Source organism: Aptenodytes forsteri, unplaced genomic scaffold (assembly GCF_000699145.1).
Source record: "Aptenodytes forsteri isolate BGI_AS27 unplaced genomic scaffold, ASM69914v1 Scaffold82, whole genome shotgun sequence".
In the NCBI taxonomy this organism is placed as follows: Eukaryota; Metazoa; Chordata; class Aves; order Sphenisciformes; family Spheniscidae; genus Aptenodytes; species Aptenodytes forsteri.
In genome coordinates this window covers 3,953,743-3,970,600 of record NW_008795490.1, presented here as the reverse complement: position 1 = coordinate 3,970,600, position 16,858 = coordinate 3,953,743, and the positions used below count along the sequence as shown (strand labels likewise).

The 16,858-nt window shown below is 41.1% G+C and overlaps 1 protein-coding gene across 1 annotated transcript in view; it reads left to right on the top strand.

Annotated features, from left to right (window-relative positions):
• The window catches only part of CNKSR3 (CNKSR family member 3), a 62,319-nt gene that overhangs the window by 30,758 nt on the left and 14,703 nt on the right, over positions 1 to 16,858 (top strand). Inside the window, exons 2-7 of the mRNA XM_019472626.1 lie at positions 393 to 475; positions 742 to 905; positions 8,747 to 8,949; positions 10,336 to 10,423; positions 13,248 to 13,289; positions 15,181 to 15,300. Of these exons, the coding sequence (XP_019328171.1) occupies positions 393 to 475; positions 742 to 905; positions 8,747 to 8,949; positions 10,336 to 10,423; positions 13,248 to 13,289; positions 15,181 to 15,300 (700 nt within the window). The remainder of the gene's footprint in view (positions 1 to 392; positions 476 to 741; positions 906 to 8,746; positions 8,950 to 10,335; positions 10,424 to 13,247; positions 13,290 to 15,180; positions 15,301 to 16,858) is intronic.

Genomic DNA, 16,858 nt, shown 5'->3' with positions numbered 1-16,858 from the left:
TTTGGGGATATTGCTGGGACAAGATACTCTAAACTGTTTTAAAAATACTTCATAGATACAAAAGCGAAATAGATTTCTTATTGGTGTGTGCCGTTAATCCTTAGCAAGGGGAAAGAATGGCTGATTCAGGAAGCTGCAGCGTCTCATAAATCAAGGGAATAATGAGACTTGAGCCAAACATCATTTTGATTGCTTTGCCTTTGATTGTTCCATTTTCCTCTCATCATTCATTCAGCCCTTTTGTATTAAAAGTGGATGGGGAACTGTGGTTTTTTGTGCTTTTGTTTCCTTGTTTAACTAGGCTTTGGGCAAGATCTTTGTTCTTGCCTTGCCTTGTATTTATCTTTTTTTTTTGGTCGGTTATTTTTTTTGTTGCTTTGGTTGCCCTTCAGGGTTTTGGGTTACCTTGATAGCTTTGCCTATGCAGACACCAAAGGGACATTCTTACCTGCTGAGCTTGATCCACAAGGAGCAGGTGGGTCGTGCATTGACTTAGGTGACCCAAAGATCAACATAACCTGTGTGCTCTGTTTCTGTGCCCCTGTGGTACAACTTCAGTTGCTCTGCAAGTTTCTTTCATAATTTGGCATCACATATTGTATGAACTTGCAATTTGTGCCTTTTGCAGGGTTTGTTTTTGTTTGTGTGTGTGGTTTTTTTTTTTTTTTAATTGGGGGGAAGGGGAAGAGAAGACGGACATTTGTGATCACATCCCCTTCTCTCTCTTTTGTGTTTTGGTAGGCCTCGATGATTGCCTGCAGCAGTATGTCCATAAATTTGAACGGGAGAAGATAAATGGTGAACAGCTGTTACAGATTTCTCACCAGGACCTTGAAGACTTGGGTATCTCACGGATTGGACACCAGGAACTGGTTCTAGAGGCCGTGGATCTCCTGTGTGCACTGGTTAGTTAAGTGGTGAACAGACATGCAAAGATTTTCTTAAAGTGCTCTTTTGGGTGAATAACTAAGGCGAGTCTGATAAAATCAGAATACCTGTGTCTCTTGCTTTCTGTTACACATCACGGTAAAAGAAAACAGTAAGAATTTGTTTAATTCTCACAAGCTTTGTGTTAATAGCTCTTTAACTTTTTCCTGATAAGAGGCAACGCTAATTCATTTGGTTGCACTTCTAAAGAAAGAAATTGTCTGAGTAGCATTGTTAGAGCTTGTGGCTCCTGTTAGTGAACAGTCAGTAAAATTGCTATTGAGTAGAGTGAATTTGTCATAGAAGATAGAAGACATACTGTTGAAATGACAGCTGGTAATGGTTCCTCACATCAGTTGAAATGGGTTTAGGGCAATTCTGGAGTCTACATACAAAGTGAAGAAAATGTTAACTTTTTAGCAGGGCCTGTTGCAACAGGACAAGGGGGAATGGCTTTAAACTAAAAGAGGGTAGATTGAGACTAGATAGAAGGAAAAAATTTCTTACACTGAGGGTGGTGAAGCACTGGCCCAGGTTGCCCAGAGAGGTGGTGGATGCCCCATCCCTGGAAACATTCAAGGTCAGGTTGGCCGGGGCTCTGAGCAACCTGATCTAGTTGAAGATGTCCCTGCCCACAGCAGGGGGGTTGGACTAGATGACCTTTAGAGGTCCCTTCCAACCCTAACTATTCTATGACTCTTGAAATGAGGGATGTTTTGCTAACTCAGTTACAGTTGAGTTCAACACTTACTGGATTCGGAACTTAAGCTATTCCTCTGTCTTACTGCTGATATATAACTGCGCAGATACTTTTAAAACAAACACACTCTGAAAAGAATAAATATATTTCGGATTGTTTTGCTAGTGCAGGCTTTATTTAAAACCTGTAGTTTGGACACAGTCTTGAAGACGTGTTTGATGTAACGCAGCGAATGAGCGCCAGAGGTGTTTATGATTACATCAGGGAGAAGGGTGGGAAAGGCTGCCCAATGATTCCTCGGCCAGTGCTGGCCTGCCTTCCCTTCATTAGGCAAGACTTGCAGCACTGAGCATACTCTTCTTAAAATGGAGAGTCTTTAATTGCCTGTGTGATACGTGCTTCATTTGCGGAAGAGAGGTGTTACAGGGATCATTCGTACTCCATAACCAGGAACAAATTGGATAGCCTGTACTGGAAGAAGTGTATTTAGTGAAATAACTTCATACAATCTGAAATGTTTCCCTAAAAGTTGCTCTTATATTTGAAAAATGTTTTATTTCCTCTTCAGTATTTGATCTATCAAAAATTTTTAACATTTAACTTGAAAAATCTAATGGAAGAACATAATTAGCCTGAAATGCAGTTCATGTTGTGGGAAGGGATAATGTGTCGGGCAAGTGAAGGGATCTGGTGAGTTCGTAAATGTACTGTGTGCTGTATAGAGACCTGACTGAAGTAATGGATGTGGCAGCCCCCAAAGGCACTTTTTTCTTCTTACTTTTTAAAATATTAGAATAAAATGAACAAAGCTGGATGACCGCCAGAACCTAAAGCTGTGTTTTATCTCCTACAATTTCCTTCTAATTTCCTTTGTAGACAAAAGTTTTGACCTCAGACTTGTTTCTGGAAATCCTTTGTGAAATGCAGCTCAAGTTAATGCATTAAACAGAGTTCACATATTGCAGCTGAAATGTCCTTGTTCCCTTTTAAGAGGTGGAGGAAGAATTCCCGTGTTTTAGGTATGCCCTTTGTCACCTTCTTGATGCCCCTTCCCTTGAGTTTTTGGGATTGTTGTATAAAATCACCGTTGATTTTGTTCCTGAAGGGATGGTGTGTGTTAAGTTCTAGTGACAGCCAAGTTTTTATTTTGCTGACTCTTCTTTTTGTTGGTGTTGCGAGTTTGGATGACCGCCAGAACCTAAAGCTGTGTTTTATCTCCTACAATTTCCTTCTAATTTCCTTTGTAGACAAAAGTTTTGACCTCAGACTTGTTTCTGGAAATCCTTTGTGAAATGCAGCTCAAGTTAATGCATTAAACAGAGTTCACATATTGCAGCTGAAATGTCCTTGTTCCCTTTTAAGAGGTGGAGGAAGAATTCCCGTGTTTTAGGTATGCCCTTTGTCACCTTCTTGATGCCCCTTCCCTTGAGTTTTTGGGATTGTTGTATAAAATCACCGTTGATTTTGTTCCTGAAGGGATGGTGTGTGTTAAGTTCTAGTGACAGCCAAGTTTTTATTTTGCTGACTCTTCTTTTTGTTGGTGGATTGCGAGTTTTTTTTGTGGGAGGGTTTTTTTGGTGGTGGGTTTGGTGTTGGGTTTTTTTTTCCCCCCAGATCTTATAGGGCTAGAGCCCTCTTTGGCAGCTACACTGCCAAGCTGAAAATATGTCTGCAAGTTATGGTGTTTGCCGCTGCAGTAAGCGAACTCTAGAACCAGTATAGCTGAAAGAGAAATGAATACAACTTTCTCTGCTGCTTTGGTGATGAGGCAGTGTTCCCTCATCTCCGCATAGCAGTGACCGCATGTGCAACAAAGCTGCAGCTGAAGAGGCAGCAGGAAGGAGTGTGGACAGGGATAAAAAGTGAAGGTTTCCTGTGAGCACACATTTCTTTTGCTCTCGAGCTGGTCATTAGACTTTTCTGAACAGGTGTTGAAGACTTATTTAAGGAATTTAGAGGACATATCAAAGAAACTGAATTCCCCAGAAGGGGAAAAAAACATCAACTTGAGTGCCTCTGTCTTTTAGTTGATGACAATACTTGCTTGGGGGAGAAAAGGGATGGGAGGAATACATTTCTTAGTTGACTGAAGTATTTGGGGGAGGGGGGAACAAACATACATAAATATGCTTTTTAAACTCATGCAAAGCCACAAAAGCAGGGGCAGGGATCCAGAAAATAAGCTTTCTCAGCCAAATAATTGGGGCAAAAAGCATCTCGAGTGGTGGTGAAAACTCATTCCCTGATGAGTAGACTTGCCTGTTTGGGCTTAATAAATATAAAACAATGCAAGCATTAACAGGAAACTGTATGTAAATATTTTCACTTTTAATGTGTTCTTTGGTTTAGATTTCTGAATCTTTACCTACACTGTACGATGGGGAGGTTTGGAAGTAAAAAAACAGCTGATTTTTCTTGAGGTTAGAATGAAGAGATACTAGTTTTAAGCAATCTAAAAAAAAAAAAAACCCCAAAACCACAAAACAAAAAGAACATAGTTTTTAGTGTTGTGCCTTTGATAGTTTCACTGGTAGTGATGTTCTGCCAGCATATTTGCAGTGCAACAAAATATGACATCATAACATAAAATAGAACATGCATACATGAAGACATCCTTTGTGGCTAATCCTTGTCAAAAGCACCACATCTATGCACCACCTCATAAGAGTTCAGTTTTCTAGAGGTCTCAACTTAAATTTTATGGTGTTTATTAGGAAATTTGGGACTCCGAAGGGTTCTTTAGGATACATTTTTCTTAAAAGGGAGAGAGCAAGAATGGGTGACTGTGACAGTACCTTGTGTTAGCTCTAGTGTTTATATAGGCATGCAGTGAGTTGGATTTGCTTTTGAGCAGGCATTCAGTCTGTTTTTCTTATTTTTTTTTTTTCCCAGAGCTGGTTTTCAGTTGGGTCAGTCAGCAGATCCAGCTCATCACACTGTGGCACGTGAACATGGCTGTGAAGGGGAAGGTGATGCTGCCCCTGGGCAGTAGCAGAGCTCTGGATCAGTCCAGGTCAGCTCTGACACAGCTGCGGTGCTCTTTTGACTTCGGTTAGCCACACTTTTTTTTTTTTTAATTTGGCTGCCTGACCTTGAGCAATTATTTGGTCAGTATACTTTTTCTCATTAAATGTAATGGAGTTTGGAAAGAGTGTGCTCTCATGCACGTGTGTGCGCTGTCTCTCACTCCAGCCCTGTGTGTGGCTTCCCAGGTTAATGAGTAACAACCTGGGAATGTTTGACATAGGGTGCTCTTGACTGCTGGCTTCAGCCTGTGTTTTGGTGAAAGCAATGTTTTAAATCAGGAGCGATAGGAAAATGTAATGTGTTTTTTGGTTCATGAGCAACATCTAAAATCTTTTGGTTGCTTAAATAATAATCTGTTAAATATTGTAGCCTCGGTCCTGTAGAAATATTTCAAAAAAGCCTGCTAAGCTTTGCACTTCAACTGTGTGTTTGGTGTGCTGCCATGCTATCAACATTCCTATCTGTCCTGAATTGGGGCTACAGCAGCTCCATGACAAGTTAAATTAATCCAAATCAGCTGCTGCCTCCACCCCCTCCTGTCCCCTGATTAGTGATCTTTTGTGCTTGCGCTCACCTGACCATGAGGTGAGCTACTTCAGGGAGCTAAACCAGCTGAGAGCACACTACAGTAAAAAAGAATATTTTTTTTTTTTTTAATGCTTTAGTTCCTCAAACCAGTGCTCCCAACAGACTGGACACTGCAAGTGAAGGAGCAGAAAAATAGCAGAAATGGGTGGTTATGTGTGAGGTAGTCAAGATAGTGTCAGCTTCCATGGAAACATTGCTATATCTGGTGAAGGAGCATAATGTTTTCTGTGTATTAGAGCAAACAAGTGAGGAGACTGGCTTGCCTCTGGAGCAAAGGTGGTTTGGGTTGTGATGACCCTTTGTTTCGGGGAAGTTTATCCCTCAGGGCTGATGTGTAGTTGGAGAACTTGGTCCCCTGAAGAGCTGCGTGCTCCTTGTTGTGCTGGATAGGTATAGTGCTTAGCCAGGACTTTTCCTAGAGCACAAACTGCTAGTTTAAATATCTCAGGTGTACTCCGTAGACTCTCTGGGGGAAGCTGTAGGAAAGCTTTGTGCAGTGACTGGAGAACTTGGCTGTGATGTGCTCTTGATAGGCTGTTGGGGAGACCAGTTGCAGTCATAAGCTGGAGCTCCTATATCTACAGAGGCAACACCTGTGTTGCTGAAGTCCACCTCAAAACTGAGAACTAGTTGAAAGAATTATTTAGAAACTAGCTGAACTGGAAAAGTCACACCAGACTGACCCGCGGTATCAATAAGGTGAAAGAGGTGTGATAAGGAGTATGTGAATGTTTTAGGGCCAAAGCCAAAATCTGACCTGGTATATCACATGTGTCATCTTAAGTGCTGGGACCATCTCTAATTGCAGACACCCACAGGTGGTGGGCACAATTTCTGCACCTGAATGACAGAAGGACAGACCTGGAGATACTTAAACATATGAAGACTATCAAATTCTGACCAGAGTGATTAGGTGGTTATACCACTGTACAAAAAAAAAAAAATCTTTTGTATTTTCTGTTCCTTTATGGAAGGAGGGGGGGGGCAGCATCCTTTTCTGTTCCTTTATGGAAGGAGGGGGGGGCAGCATCCTAATTCCCCTGTTAAAGGGGGAGATTTCTGGCACATGGCTACTTCCAAATTCTGGTGGTCGCAGGAACTTACCCCACATCCAGACCTGTTGGTGAAAAAGTATTCCTCCAAAAATAGACTAATATGCAATGTCTTGTGAGGAGGAGAGAACTAACTGCAAGAAATGCATCTGAATGATGCTTTCGGGTTTTTTTTTGGTTAAAATTAAAAGGTGGTGAGTTCACACATGAGTGTGCAAGTACTTTAACATTGTTTAGTAATCCAAATCTTTCCCTCTCTGTGATCCTGGAAAATTTAAGGATATCCTTTACTGTTGCAACAGTGGCATTTTCTTAATTGGATATATCCTCTCAACCCCTACTCCTGGCTGCACTTTAAGGGCACTTCCTTGCCAAGAGCCCTCAGGGGAAGGAGGGAGGCACTTGTGTAACTTACACCCACTGGGATCTTATCCATAGGACGTGGTAGGTATTTTAAAGGTAGCTGAAACCTCTCCTTACGCTGCTGGGTTTCTTTGGGGCAAAGGTTCCATTTAATCTTTTGTAAATTACTTAAAACAGGCTGGAATATCTTAGACTATGGATGCTTGACTGTGGAGGGAATGGAGCCACAAGCCAGCAGTGTGCCCTGGCAGCAAAGAAGTCAGCAGCATCCTGGGCTGCATTAATGGGAGCATGGCCAGGAGAGGGACGGAAGTGATTATTGCCCTTTACTTGGCACTCATTAGTCTGTGTATGCCCCCCCCACCCCCCCCCCCCCCCAAGTACAGGAAAGATATGGACAAACCAGAGCAAGCTCAGTGGAGGGCTACCAGGTTGGTCAGGGCTGGAGTACTTGCCTGTGAGGAGAGGCTGAGGGACTGGGACTTCTTCAGCCTGGGGAAGAGATGGCTTCAGGGATGCCTAACAGCAGATCCCCAGCACCTACCGTGGTGGGGAACAAGGTTGGCAGGATGACAGAGCTGGACTGCTCATGGTGGTGCATGGCGGGAGGATGAGAGACTTTGGGCAGAAGTTGAAATGAGAGGTTCAGGCTGGGTTTAAGGAAACACTTTCTCACCCTGAGGACAGTCAGACGGTGGATCAGGTTGCCCAGAAAGGTTGTGCGGTCTCTGTCCTTCGAGGTTTTCAAGACCTGACTGGATAAGGCCCTGAACAACTGGTCTGAGCTCACAGCTGAGCCTGCTATGGGCAGGAGGTTGGACTGAGAGCTCCTGAGCTCCCCTCCAGCCTGGGTGATGCTGTGATCCTGAATAGAGGCATTGGGAACCCCTGGAAACTTGGAATTGAATGGAATTAAGACTTTCTTTAGTTGCTTTAGTTTTTTGAGGGGGAAAGGAGAAAGAGTAGATAATATAGCTGATTAAACTATGGAACTTGGAGGTTGGTAGCAAGAATCTGCATCAGCAGAAGAGTAGAGAAAGGCAGGGTCTTTTTGTATTTTTGGGTGGGGTTGTTTTGTGTGTGGGGTGTGTGTGTTTTTCTTTTTTTTTTTTTTTTAAGAAAAGTAGGAATTTTCACTCTAAAAGAGCTAACTATTGCCTGGGACTTAACTTTCAGAAGGTGCCCACAGGTGTTGCAAGGTGAGATAGCTCAAAAGCAAAGATACTCTGCAACATATTGCTACAAAATTCACACATTTGCACACTGACAGCAAAAAGAAGAAAATCTTGATTAGAAAATTGAGTAGCCTTCAGAACAGATATAGTAGAGCATTTCTGATGTGTTTGGAATGAGATGATGTGTTGCTTAAAACAATTGGGTTTAATCTCATGGTTTGGTTGTATTTGAGTTTGTAAAGTTGAAGTTACAGACAGGACTTACAGATTATTATTTTTTTTAGGTTTCAAAATTTTTTTATAAAGATGCTGTTGAATGAAAAATACAATGTCTAAGAATGGTTTTAATTACTATGTATAGTGTCAATGCAGTCTTCAAACTTGCAAAAAATTGTACTGCTGTAAACAAGGAGCACAGTTACCGAAAACCTGTGATCCAAATATTTATTCCAGCTTTTGACTGTGAAATTACACTTGCTTCCTGTTGATGGTTTTTCTCTTGCCAGATTAAATGTATCTTTAGTTGTGAATGAAATGTTACTTCAGCGTTTATGTACCGCAGTATAGAAAACATTTTAAGAAAAAATAGCATTTGCTTTCCTTTAACAAAAACAGTCCTGTTACTCCAACTACATTTTAAAGATACATGACATCTGATAGGGTATTGGGACTTCATTCTCATTGAAAAGTGTCCTCAAATCTCGTTGTCAGAAACTGAGGGGGTTTGGCACCCACAAAAGTATTCTTTAGTGGCTGTAGTGTAGAAAATATCTTAGAAAGCATTTTTGCCAAAAACAAGAAAAAAATTGGGCAAATCCTTAGACGTTTCATCCCATATGAGTTTGTAAGTTGAGTCCTCCTATTTATTATACCACAATAGGGAGATTTATCAAGCTTAATTATATTCCTTGCAGAACTATGGCCTTGAAACAGACAATATGAAGAACCTCGTTCTCAAGCTGCGAGCATCATCCAACAATCTGCAAAATTATATCAGCAGCCGTAGGAAAAGTTCAAATTATGATGGAAATACCTCTCGCAAGCCCCCCAATGAATTCCTTACTTCTGTGGTAGAGCTTATTGGTGCTGCTAAAGCCTTGCTTGCATGGTTGGACAGGTAAGAATAAAAATCTTTATATTTTAATTTACTGCTGTAATTAATTGCTTCTCCTTGTATGGCAATTTCTAGATGCTTGGGCGTAAAGATCTTCTTGATCTCACTCACCCCTTTTTTGGTGTTGCCAGAAGGCCTCTAGTGGACAAATTTAATCTAGGGTATCTACTCTTGCGCTTCCACTCTTGCTAAAACCAGTGAAACTGTTAACATTGCATCCAAACTAGTATTTAAAAAAGTAGGAGTCTTCCTGTTCAGGTTAGTTTCTCATACATGTGACTTCCTTCTCTCCCCTTCCCACCTTCTAAATTACTTGTCACTGGCAGTTCCCTTTCTAAAAGAATTTTTAATGTTCTGCTGAAATTATGGCCTTAGCTCTGCGATTTGAAAACTGAGCAGCGGGAAAAACTCTCTGTTTGCCTGGGGGGTTTTTTTGTTGGTTTTTTTTCTTTTCTTTTTTTTTTCCTGGCAAGAGCCAGAGTTGTTTTGTGACAGCTGCAGCGGAAGCAAACAGGCAACAGAGCTGGTCAGATGCTGGCAGGGATGCTGTCCGTGATAATAGATGAATGTAAATTCTCAAGCCCCTTGCCAGCTTTCCTGAGAAGGAAGGTTAGGAGGAGAGCTGCATGGGGACCGGCAGCACGGAGAGCTTTCATCCCTTAATGTCCCCACTCTCCAGCAAGGAGTCGGTTCCATGTCCAGGCAGTGATGTTAACAGCTTGTGCCTCTCACCTGGTCCTCTCCTCACGCTGTTGCTGGGAGCTCTTCCTAAATTTCTTCTGCAACTCACTGTCAGCAAGATGGCTGGCTTGTCCATTTCCAAACCTGCTGGGGTTGCTTCTGAACACCCCTTCTAGGCCTTTCAGCTGTCTGGAATATCTGAGGTGAGACTCTATAGGCTCTAAGGCTGCCCTACCTGTAACGATCCTTTTCTAAGATTGAGCCTCACTGCACCTCTGAGTGTAAAATGTGAAAATCCATTTTTCTTCTTTTAGAGAAATTTTTTTTTCTCTCCAGTCTGAGTTTAGTAATCAAAGACTTGGAACTTAGAAATCTGTTCACTGGCAAACCCAAGAGTGTGATTTTTACAACACAGTTAGCGTGATCTGACTTGAGCATGCAGCTGAGAGAACTGTAGTTTGGAAAATTGACCATTTCTTCTGGTTTTGCTCTCTGAACTTGCTTACCACAGGGCTAGACGTTCATTAATTTTGGTGGAAGGACAGAGCGGGACTACGCAGTCAGGAATATTTATGTTGTAAAACTGTGTCCTCACACGTGCGTGGATGTCAGTTACAGCTCTTGCTTTGCCGTGCTGTTCCTTGCTGATAAGGTAGGATGGGAGAAGATTGGTCCCTTCAATCTAAGGGGAATTTTCTCTTGTTGCAGGACCCCATTTACAGGCATTGCTGACTTTTCATCAATGAAGAACAGAATCATTCAGCTCTGCTTGGATCTCACTACTACTGTTCAGAAGGTCAGCTGATTTCTTTTCCTCTTTGCTTTCCAAAAGGGAAGGAAGTGGGTGTTTGGGGAGGTAATGTGCTCGCTGTGTGCAGAGTGCTAATTGGAAGGCAGATGTGGAAATGAGAGCTTACTTGAAACTTTGAAGGTCCACGAAGGTCAGTTTCAGTTGTCCATTTTTCTGAGGTTGTTATTTGTTCACTTAATTTCTAATTTTACTATTGCTGGCTGTGTCTTAAGCGACCACAGTTTAAAGGCTACTCATGTTTTCTTGAGCTTTAATGGAAATAGGGTTAGTTTTTGAAATATTACTCTGCATTTGAAGTTCCAAACAATGTGTTGAAAAAGTTATCAGTGCTAATTCTAAACAAAACTATGACTCTAGTTGTTATATCTGTGCTTGCAGACTTCTTAGTCTTGTCCCATACAGAGTGTTTTAGCCATCAGATGAGAAATGCTGCGTGTAATGGAAGGAGCTGCCACCTTTATGATACAAACCCCGCTAGCCAGGGTTCCTCTGCCAGTAGTGTGAGACCACAGTGTTCTGATTCAAAACTTTCCAATTTTCAGTTACGTGATGAGCACTCATATTGGTAATAGCTAAAAGGACACGTAGCAACTGTGGCAATCTCAGCAAATGAGAATTTCGTGCTCTGAATAGTACTGCCTGTCTTCTGAACCATTCTGACAGTGTGCCACAGCTTTGGCTGTGAAGCACTGTGTACAGGCTTCAGCCCCTGCCCAACTTGCTCATAGCCATTAGTCCGTGGCCATATATTGTTTGAACTCTGAAGAACTATGTCCTGTGACATGGGTGATTCTCTCCCCGTTTTGGGGGGATGATGTCAAAGGACAGAAACGTCCTGTGAGTTGTCAAGCTATGATGACACTTAGTTATATCAGTTGGATTGTTGTGAAAGGATAGTGTCTGGATATTATAAGTTCAAAGGCACACAAATTTTGGCTTGCTGCTGAATGCCCTTCTTGTTTGGGCGCTGTGTGTGCGATTGCAGAAAGTCAGTGATTTACAGCTACGGATTTGCAGATTGTGAATTAGAACAGTAAGTGTTTCTAGCAGCAGATGGTGTTCACCGAAGAGTGCTACAGGAACTGAGATATGAGATTGCTGAACTGTATTAATAAAACTACTAAAAATGGTGTCTAATCTGTCAGTTAAATCAGCCTTTGATAGCAGGGCAATGGAAGTTGGCGAATACAACCCTAGCCTTTTAAAAAGCATCAGAGTACTTCTCTGCCAATTTGATATGAGGTATAATAAAGAATGGGGTTGGTGAATCAACACTATTTTGTACTGGGATGCTGCAGATACGTTAGAATGATCTGAAGGAGTCCACTGATGTGGGAGAGAGATACAGTTGAAAAAACTTTAGATGAGTTTTTAGATGTCGGAAGTCTTTCTTATTAGGAAATAGAGTATAGGAATGAATAGGTCAGTTCTCAGTGGAGAAGAAAGCAGTGCGGCTCTTGTGCAACCTATATTGTATAATCATAAATGATGTGTAAAAATGGGCGAATAATAAGGCAAGACTGGAATGCATTAAGATTCCAGTTCACTTTAATGACAGCTATACAGATACAAGGAACAGAGTTTACTCTACTGTTTCTTTAAAGTTTTGTGGCAAACTTTAAGGGTAAAATAATAATTAGTAAATAAAAATGAAGAGGAACAGAAGGACTTTGCAATACTGAGCAACTGGGCTGCATGATGGTGACATTCACTATTGATTCATGCAGATATATTTAGCAGAGAGAAATGATGCTGATGCACAACAATGGAGTCTAAATTTGGTAATATTGTTCAGGAAAGGTCTTGAAGCTTTTGGTGACAGGCTGTAAAAAGTGTGACCTCAGTCCTTGGTGGTCATCACAACAGTGAACAGGGTGTTGAAGTGTTTTTATGAAAACATAAAAGAGAACATAGCAGAGCATATATCCCTGGTGTGTCTGTATCTGGAGGACTATATGCTTTTTTGGACTTCTGTCTTTAAAAGCACAGAATAGAGCTAGGAGGGAACAGAATAAGTGTTGAGGATGATCACAAATACAGGACGGCTTCAATTCGCAGCTCCTGGATGCATCTTTTGGGCATTGTGTGGTAATTATCCAGGTTGAGATGTCAATGGCAAATATCTTGGAATTTAAGCTTGTTTAAATGCTTGGGGTTTTTCTCCTTATAGATACTGTAAATCTTGTTTCGTTAATTACTTGCTGTTTTAACTTTTTAATCTGAGAATCTAATACTATTCCCTAGTTCAGTTGTTCTTGCAGAAAACAATGACGACTTCTGTAGCCTGTTACATGAATTTGTTTCAGTTCAAAGACTTTTGTACCAGGGCTGTGTAAATAACGCTTTGTGTACAGTCCTCTGGCCCTCAGGAATGTCATCGATAGCATATTTTTAAAAATCACTTTTTATGCTATTTTTAACAGTATGTTTTAGATCCATTTTGATGCCTGGGACAGAGGAGCGCCTGAGTCGGGGTTTATCGGTGTAAGGCAAGCTCGTGTGCCCGGCCTTCTGAGAGTCTAGTTTTATTGTGCAGGGTTCTGCTTTTCTGGAAGAGTCTGCTGCTGTAATTGAATCCCATGTTCTCTTAGTTTTCAAGGTTTATTATTGCTTTCTACCAGGGCCAGAAAATAGTTGTTTAACAGTACATTTGAGCCCTACTGGGTGAAACTAATCTGATTAATCCCTGCAGCATGAATAACTCTATTTCAGTTCAAGGTTAAGGTGGCAGTTTTGCAGAGTTTTCAGAGATGATGTGTTTACATGTTTATTGGTTAATGTAGGGCTTTTGTTCTTGTTTTGTTTTTAGGACTGCACCGTGGCTGACATGGAAGATAAAGTTCAGACTGTAGTAAGTACACGTTTCTGTTGAAACTCAGATGCCTGCATTCACATTTATTTCAGTGGCTTCTAGCCTGACTGTACTGACAACAGCTTTCCAATCCCACACATACAAGCATATCATGCAAGTAAACATTGTTATGGGCCATTTTGTGAATACTCTCTACTGTAGAGGAAATCAATGGAATTCGAACAGATGGGTAGTGTGTGTAATAGCACGGAGTCAAGTGTTCCTTAAAGTTTCATTGCACGGCTATTTTTTCAAGAGAACTTAGACCACATATTTTCAAGGGAGGGTAGTACTGTAGAATGATCGTAGGCTATATAAACCAATTATGCCTGTGATGTGCATTTAGCGCCTTAATAAGCAGACGCTATGCCTTATTAAGGTTCTTCATGTAAAAGAACTGCCCTGCCACAGAACTGAAGTTCTGTCTCTGATTGTACTTGAGCTTGAGTTTTCAGGGTTGTTTGAAGCAGCCTTGTGACCAAACGCGGAGCGTAATGGAATGCTTTTTATATTTTGTAACAGTTAATCATCGCTTCCTGCTTTTGACATGAACCAGGCTGTGCTCTTTGATAAGGCCTTCCGCTAGCTCATAGATACTTAGGAATTTAGTAGCACAATAACTAAAAATAATTTTGTCCATAAATAATGAGACCACGTAAAAAGGAGTTTTTTGCATCTTTTTTTTCCCATTTGTGCGCACCCACTTTGGAAGTAGGTATTGTTGTTTGGAGTTCCCTTGTTTGAGCAGTTCCTCGCATTCACACTTAAGCATTGTTTTGATTTATTTTATTGCTGCTCTATAAATCTGAGGTAAAACAAAACAAAAAACGTTGGAACTATTGTTTCCAGGAACCATTGTAATCCAAACCAATGTCTTCCTACGAGACAGCTCCTCTCGTCCTGTAATAAATATGTCTACTTTGACTGAAGGATTCCAACCCCTTGCGAAAGGTGGCTTACCTTGCTGGTTCCCAAATGGTGTATAACTAACTACTGTACTGTGTACTAATCCTCCCTCCCCTCTCCTTTAAGCTTTTGTAACCTATTTTGAATTTCAGCATTGCTTCAATTAACGTCAAGACCCAAAACACGCTGTGGGGCGTTAATGAAATTTGTGAGTGTAGGGATGGCACAGATTTTTGGACTATGATTTTTTTTTTCTTTCTGATTAATTAGCCATTCTGCTAGTTAAAAGTTCTACAAGACAAAGCTGTTCTGTCTCTGACTTTACTGACACACACGCAAGGTCAGAATTTGCCTTTAGTTATAATGTTGGCTTAGGATCAGTTATGTTTTGGTCAAAAGGAAATATGAACCTTGGCTGCGTAAGCATTCTAGAAGAGGTCAGCTCAGAGGCACAGTGGAGAGAAGTTGTGCTGAAATGCTTAAGTGCTAGCTGTCTTACCTTATACTGTAAAGCTTTGTGCAGGTAAATCAGTGGCCAGCACCTCACTTCTTCTGACATGTGGCCAATTTTATTCTCATAGCAGAAATAAAGAACAATATGAAAAACTCTCAATTGTGCCGACAAGGAATCATCAAAGTGTTTCAATATTTTAATGGGTTATATTTTGGTTAAAGGAAACAAACCCCAAACCCAATTTTTTTGCTGTGTATTGCGCGTTTATTTTTTTTAAACAGAGGATATGTTGGCATCTGTTAGTGGTGATATGGCACTAATGGAAACCGGTTGTTTGTACTAGGTTACAGTAACAAGATAAACATGCTGTCGAATAGATCTGTACAAATGAATCTTCTATTTCGGTGATTCTTAACTACGCATTATTAGTGGACCAAGTTTTAGAACTCATTTCCTTTCCATTTTTGAAAACTGAAATAGGAAGAAGCCAGGAGAGAAATTTTGTAACTCTTTTGTATGTTCTCATTGCAGGCCAAGACTTTAAATGGCATTTGCGATAAAGCCATCCGATCAACTACAGATCCATTGATGAGCCAGTGTGCGTGTCTGGAGGAGGTTCATTTAACTAACATTAAACCTGGGGAAGGCCTGGTAAGAACCGATTCTGGAGTGTCCTGATGTCCCCAGTGTTGGTAGTCTTGTGAGCCACTGCATGTGTGTGTATAGCAAGATATTTCAAACCCATTAATATCCTATGGGGAACAGAAAGAGGCATGGGGAAGAAATCTGAAAGTTAATTGTCAGGTGGTACGCTGGAGCGGCTGCCAGAGATGGGTATGCATGTTAATAGGTTTGATCCCAAATACAGTTCTTGGTGGTGAAGTATTGCAGATTTGTGTCTAACAAATAACCAGGATATTGGGCAATTTACAGATGCTTGTGAAATCAGTCATTTTATTTTTGCAGGTTACTTTAACTAGCTGTTTTTCGGGGGGTGGGACGGGGGGCATTTATCAAAGTGACAAGGAGAAATGGTGCTTCTGTTTTTGAAAGACATATTTTTACGTGTGTTTATAGCAAGATTGTGAAGAATGTGAGGATTTTTGAGGTTTGCTGTTAGCAGGAATATGAGAAATCCTTTTAAATGTTCAGTGGCCATGTAATGTTACTGAATCTAGTTCGTTCAGTGGAAGCTGCTTAGCTGAGTGCTGGTTATGAGAAACTGAGTTTGAAATCTTGGTGAATTTTCTGGCTGGGGAACAGACATCTTAGAATGAGTTGGAGGGATTTTAGATTCTTAAGTGCATTTGTATTCTCCCCCCCGGCCCTGAAGGCAGAAGAGATGAACATTGTTAGAGGAAGCTTTACAGTCTTACTGTGCTATGTAGTTTTACCTAGGCCACCGGATTTGGCTGAATCAGTCATGCATTCTTGAATTTATGGGGACCTCTTTGTTAATGCACAAGCTACAACGAAGCAGAGTCAGCTAGCTTGTTAATGCACTAGCTTGGACTAAGTAAGAAATGAGGAGGTAGGTGCACACAATTGGATACCAGCAGGCAAACAGGGAAGGGAATTGGCTGGAGAGGAAGGGGCAGAAAAATCTTGTACTTCTCATTGTACTTCTAAGCAAGTGTATTAACTTCAGGCAGACAAGCTGCCTACGACTCCTGAGTAACATCCAGTTCTGTACAGCTTAATGTGAGTGCTTCTAACAACAGACGTAGGTAGGAAAAGTGGAGATGTATTTGCTCGTAAATGATGAAACCAATGTACTGGTCACCTCTTGTGGGGAAATATATGCAATTATTAGTTAATAGCCTGTTGGTGATTTTTAATTTGGTGTTCATATGGTCAACACCCGCTTCATCTGTGTTTGTCCTTGCATTTGCACTCAGCATTAACATATACAGCCGCAAATACTTAGTTCTGTCAGAGCTTTTATTGCTTATGTCAGCACTGTGGTTACAAGGCAGTCTGTATATTGATTTGCCAAGAGAAATTGTAAAAGAACATGTAGGCAATATTTGTAGCCCACCTGTGTAAGTGTGCTTTGTATGGAGAGAGCTGGTTGCCATCTAGTAAAACCTGTAATTCTCTAGTGCAGACAGGGCAGTAAGGAAATAAAGTTTTGTTCAAGGCTGAAGACCGACAAGGCAGCAAAACCAGCAGTGTTTGGTACTACAAACCAGACAGTGTTTCTAAATTG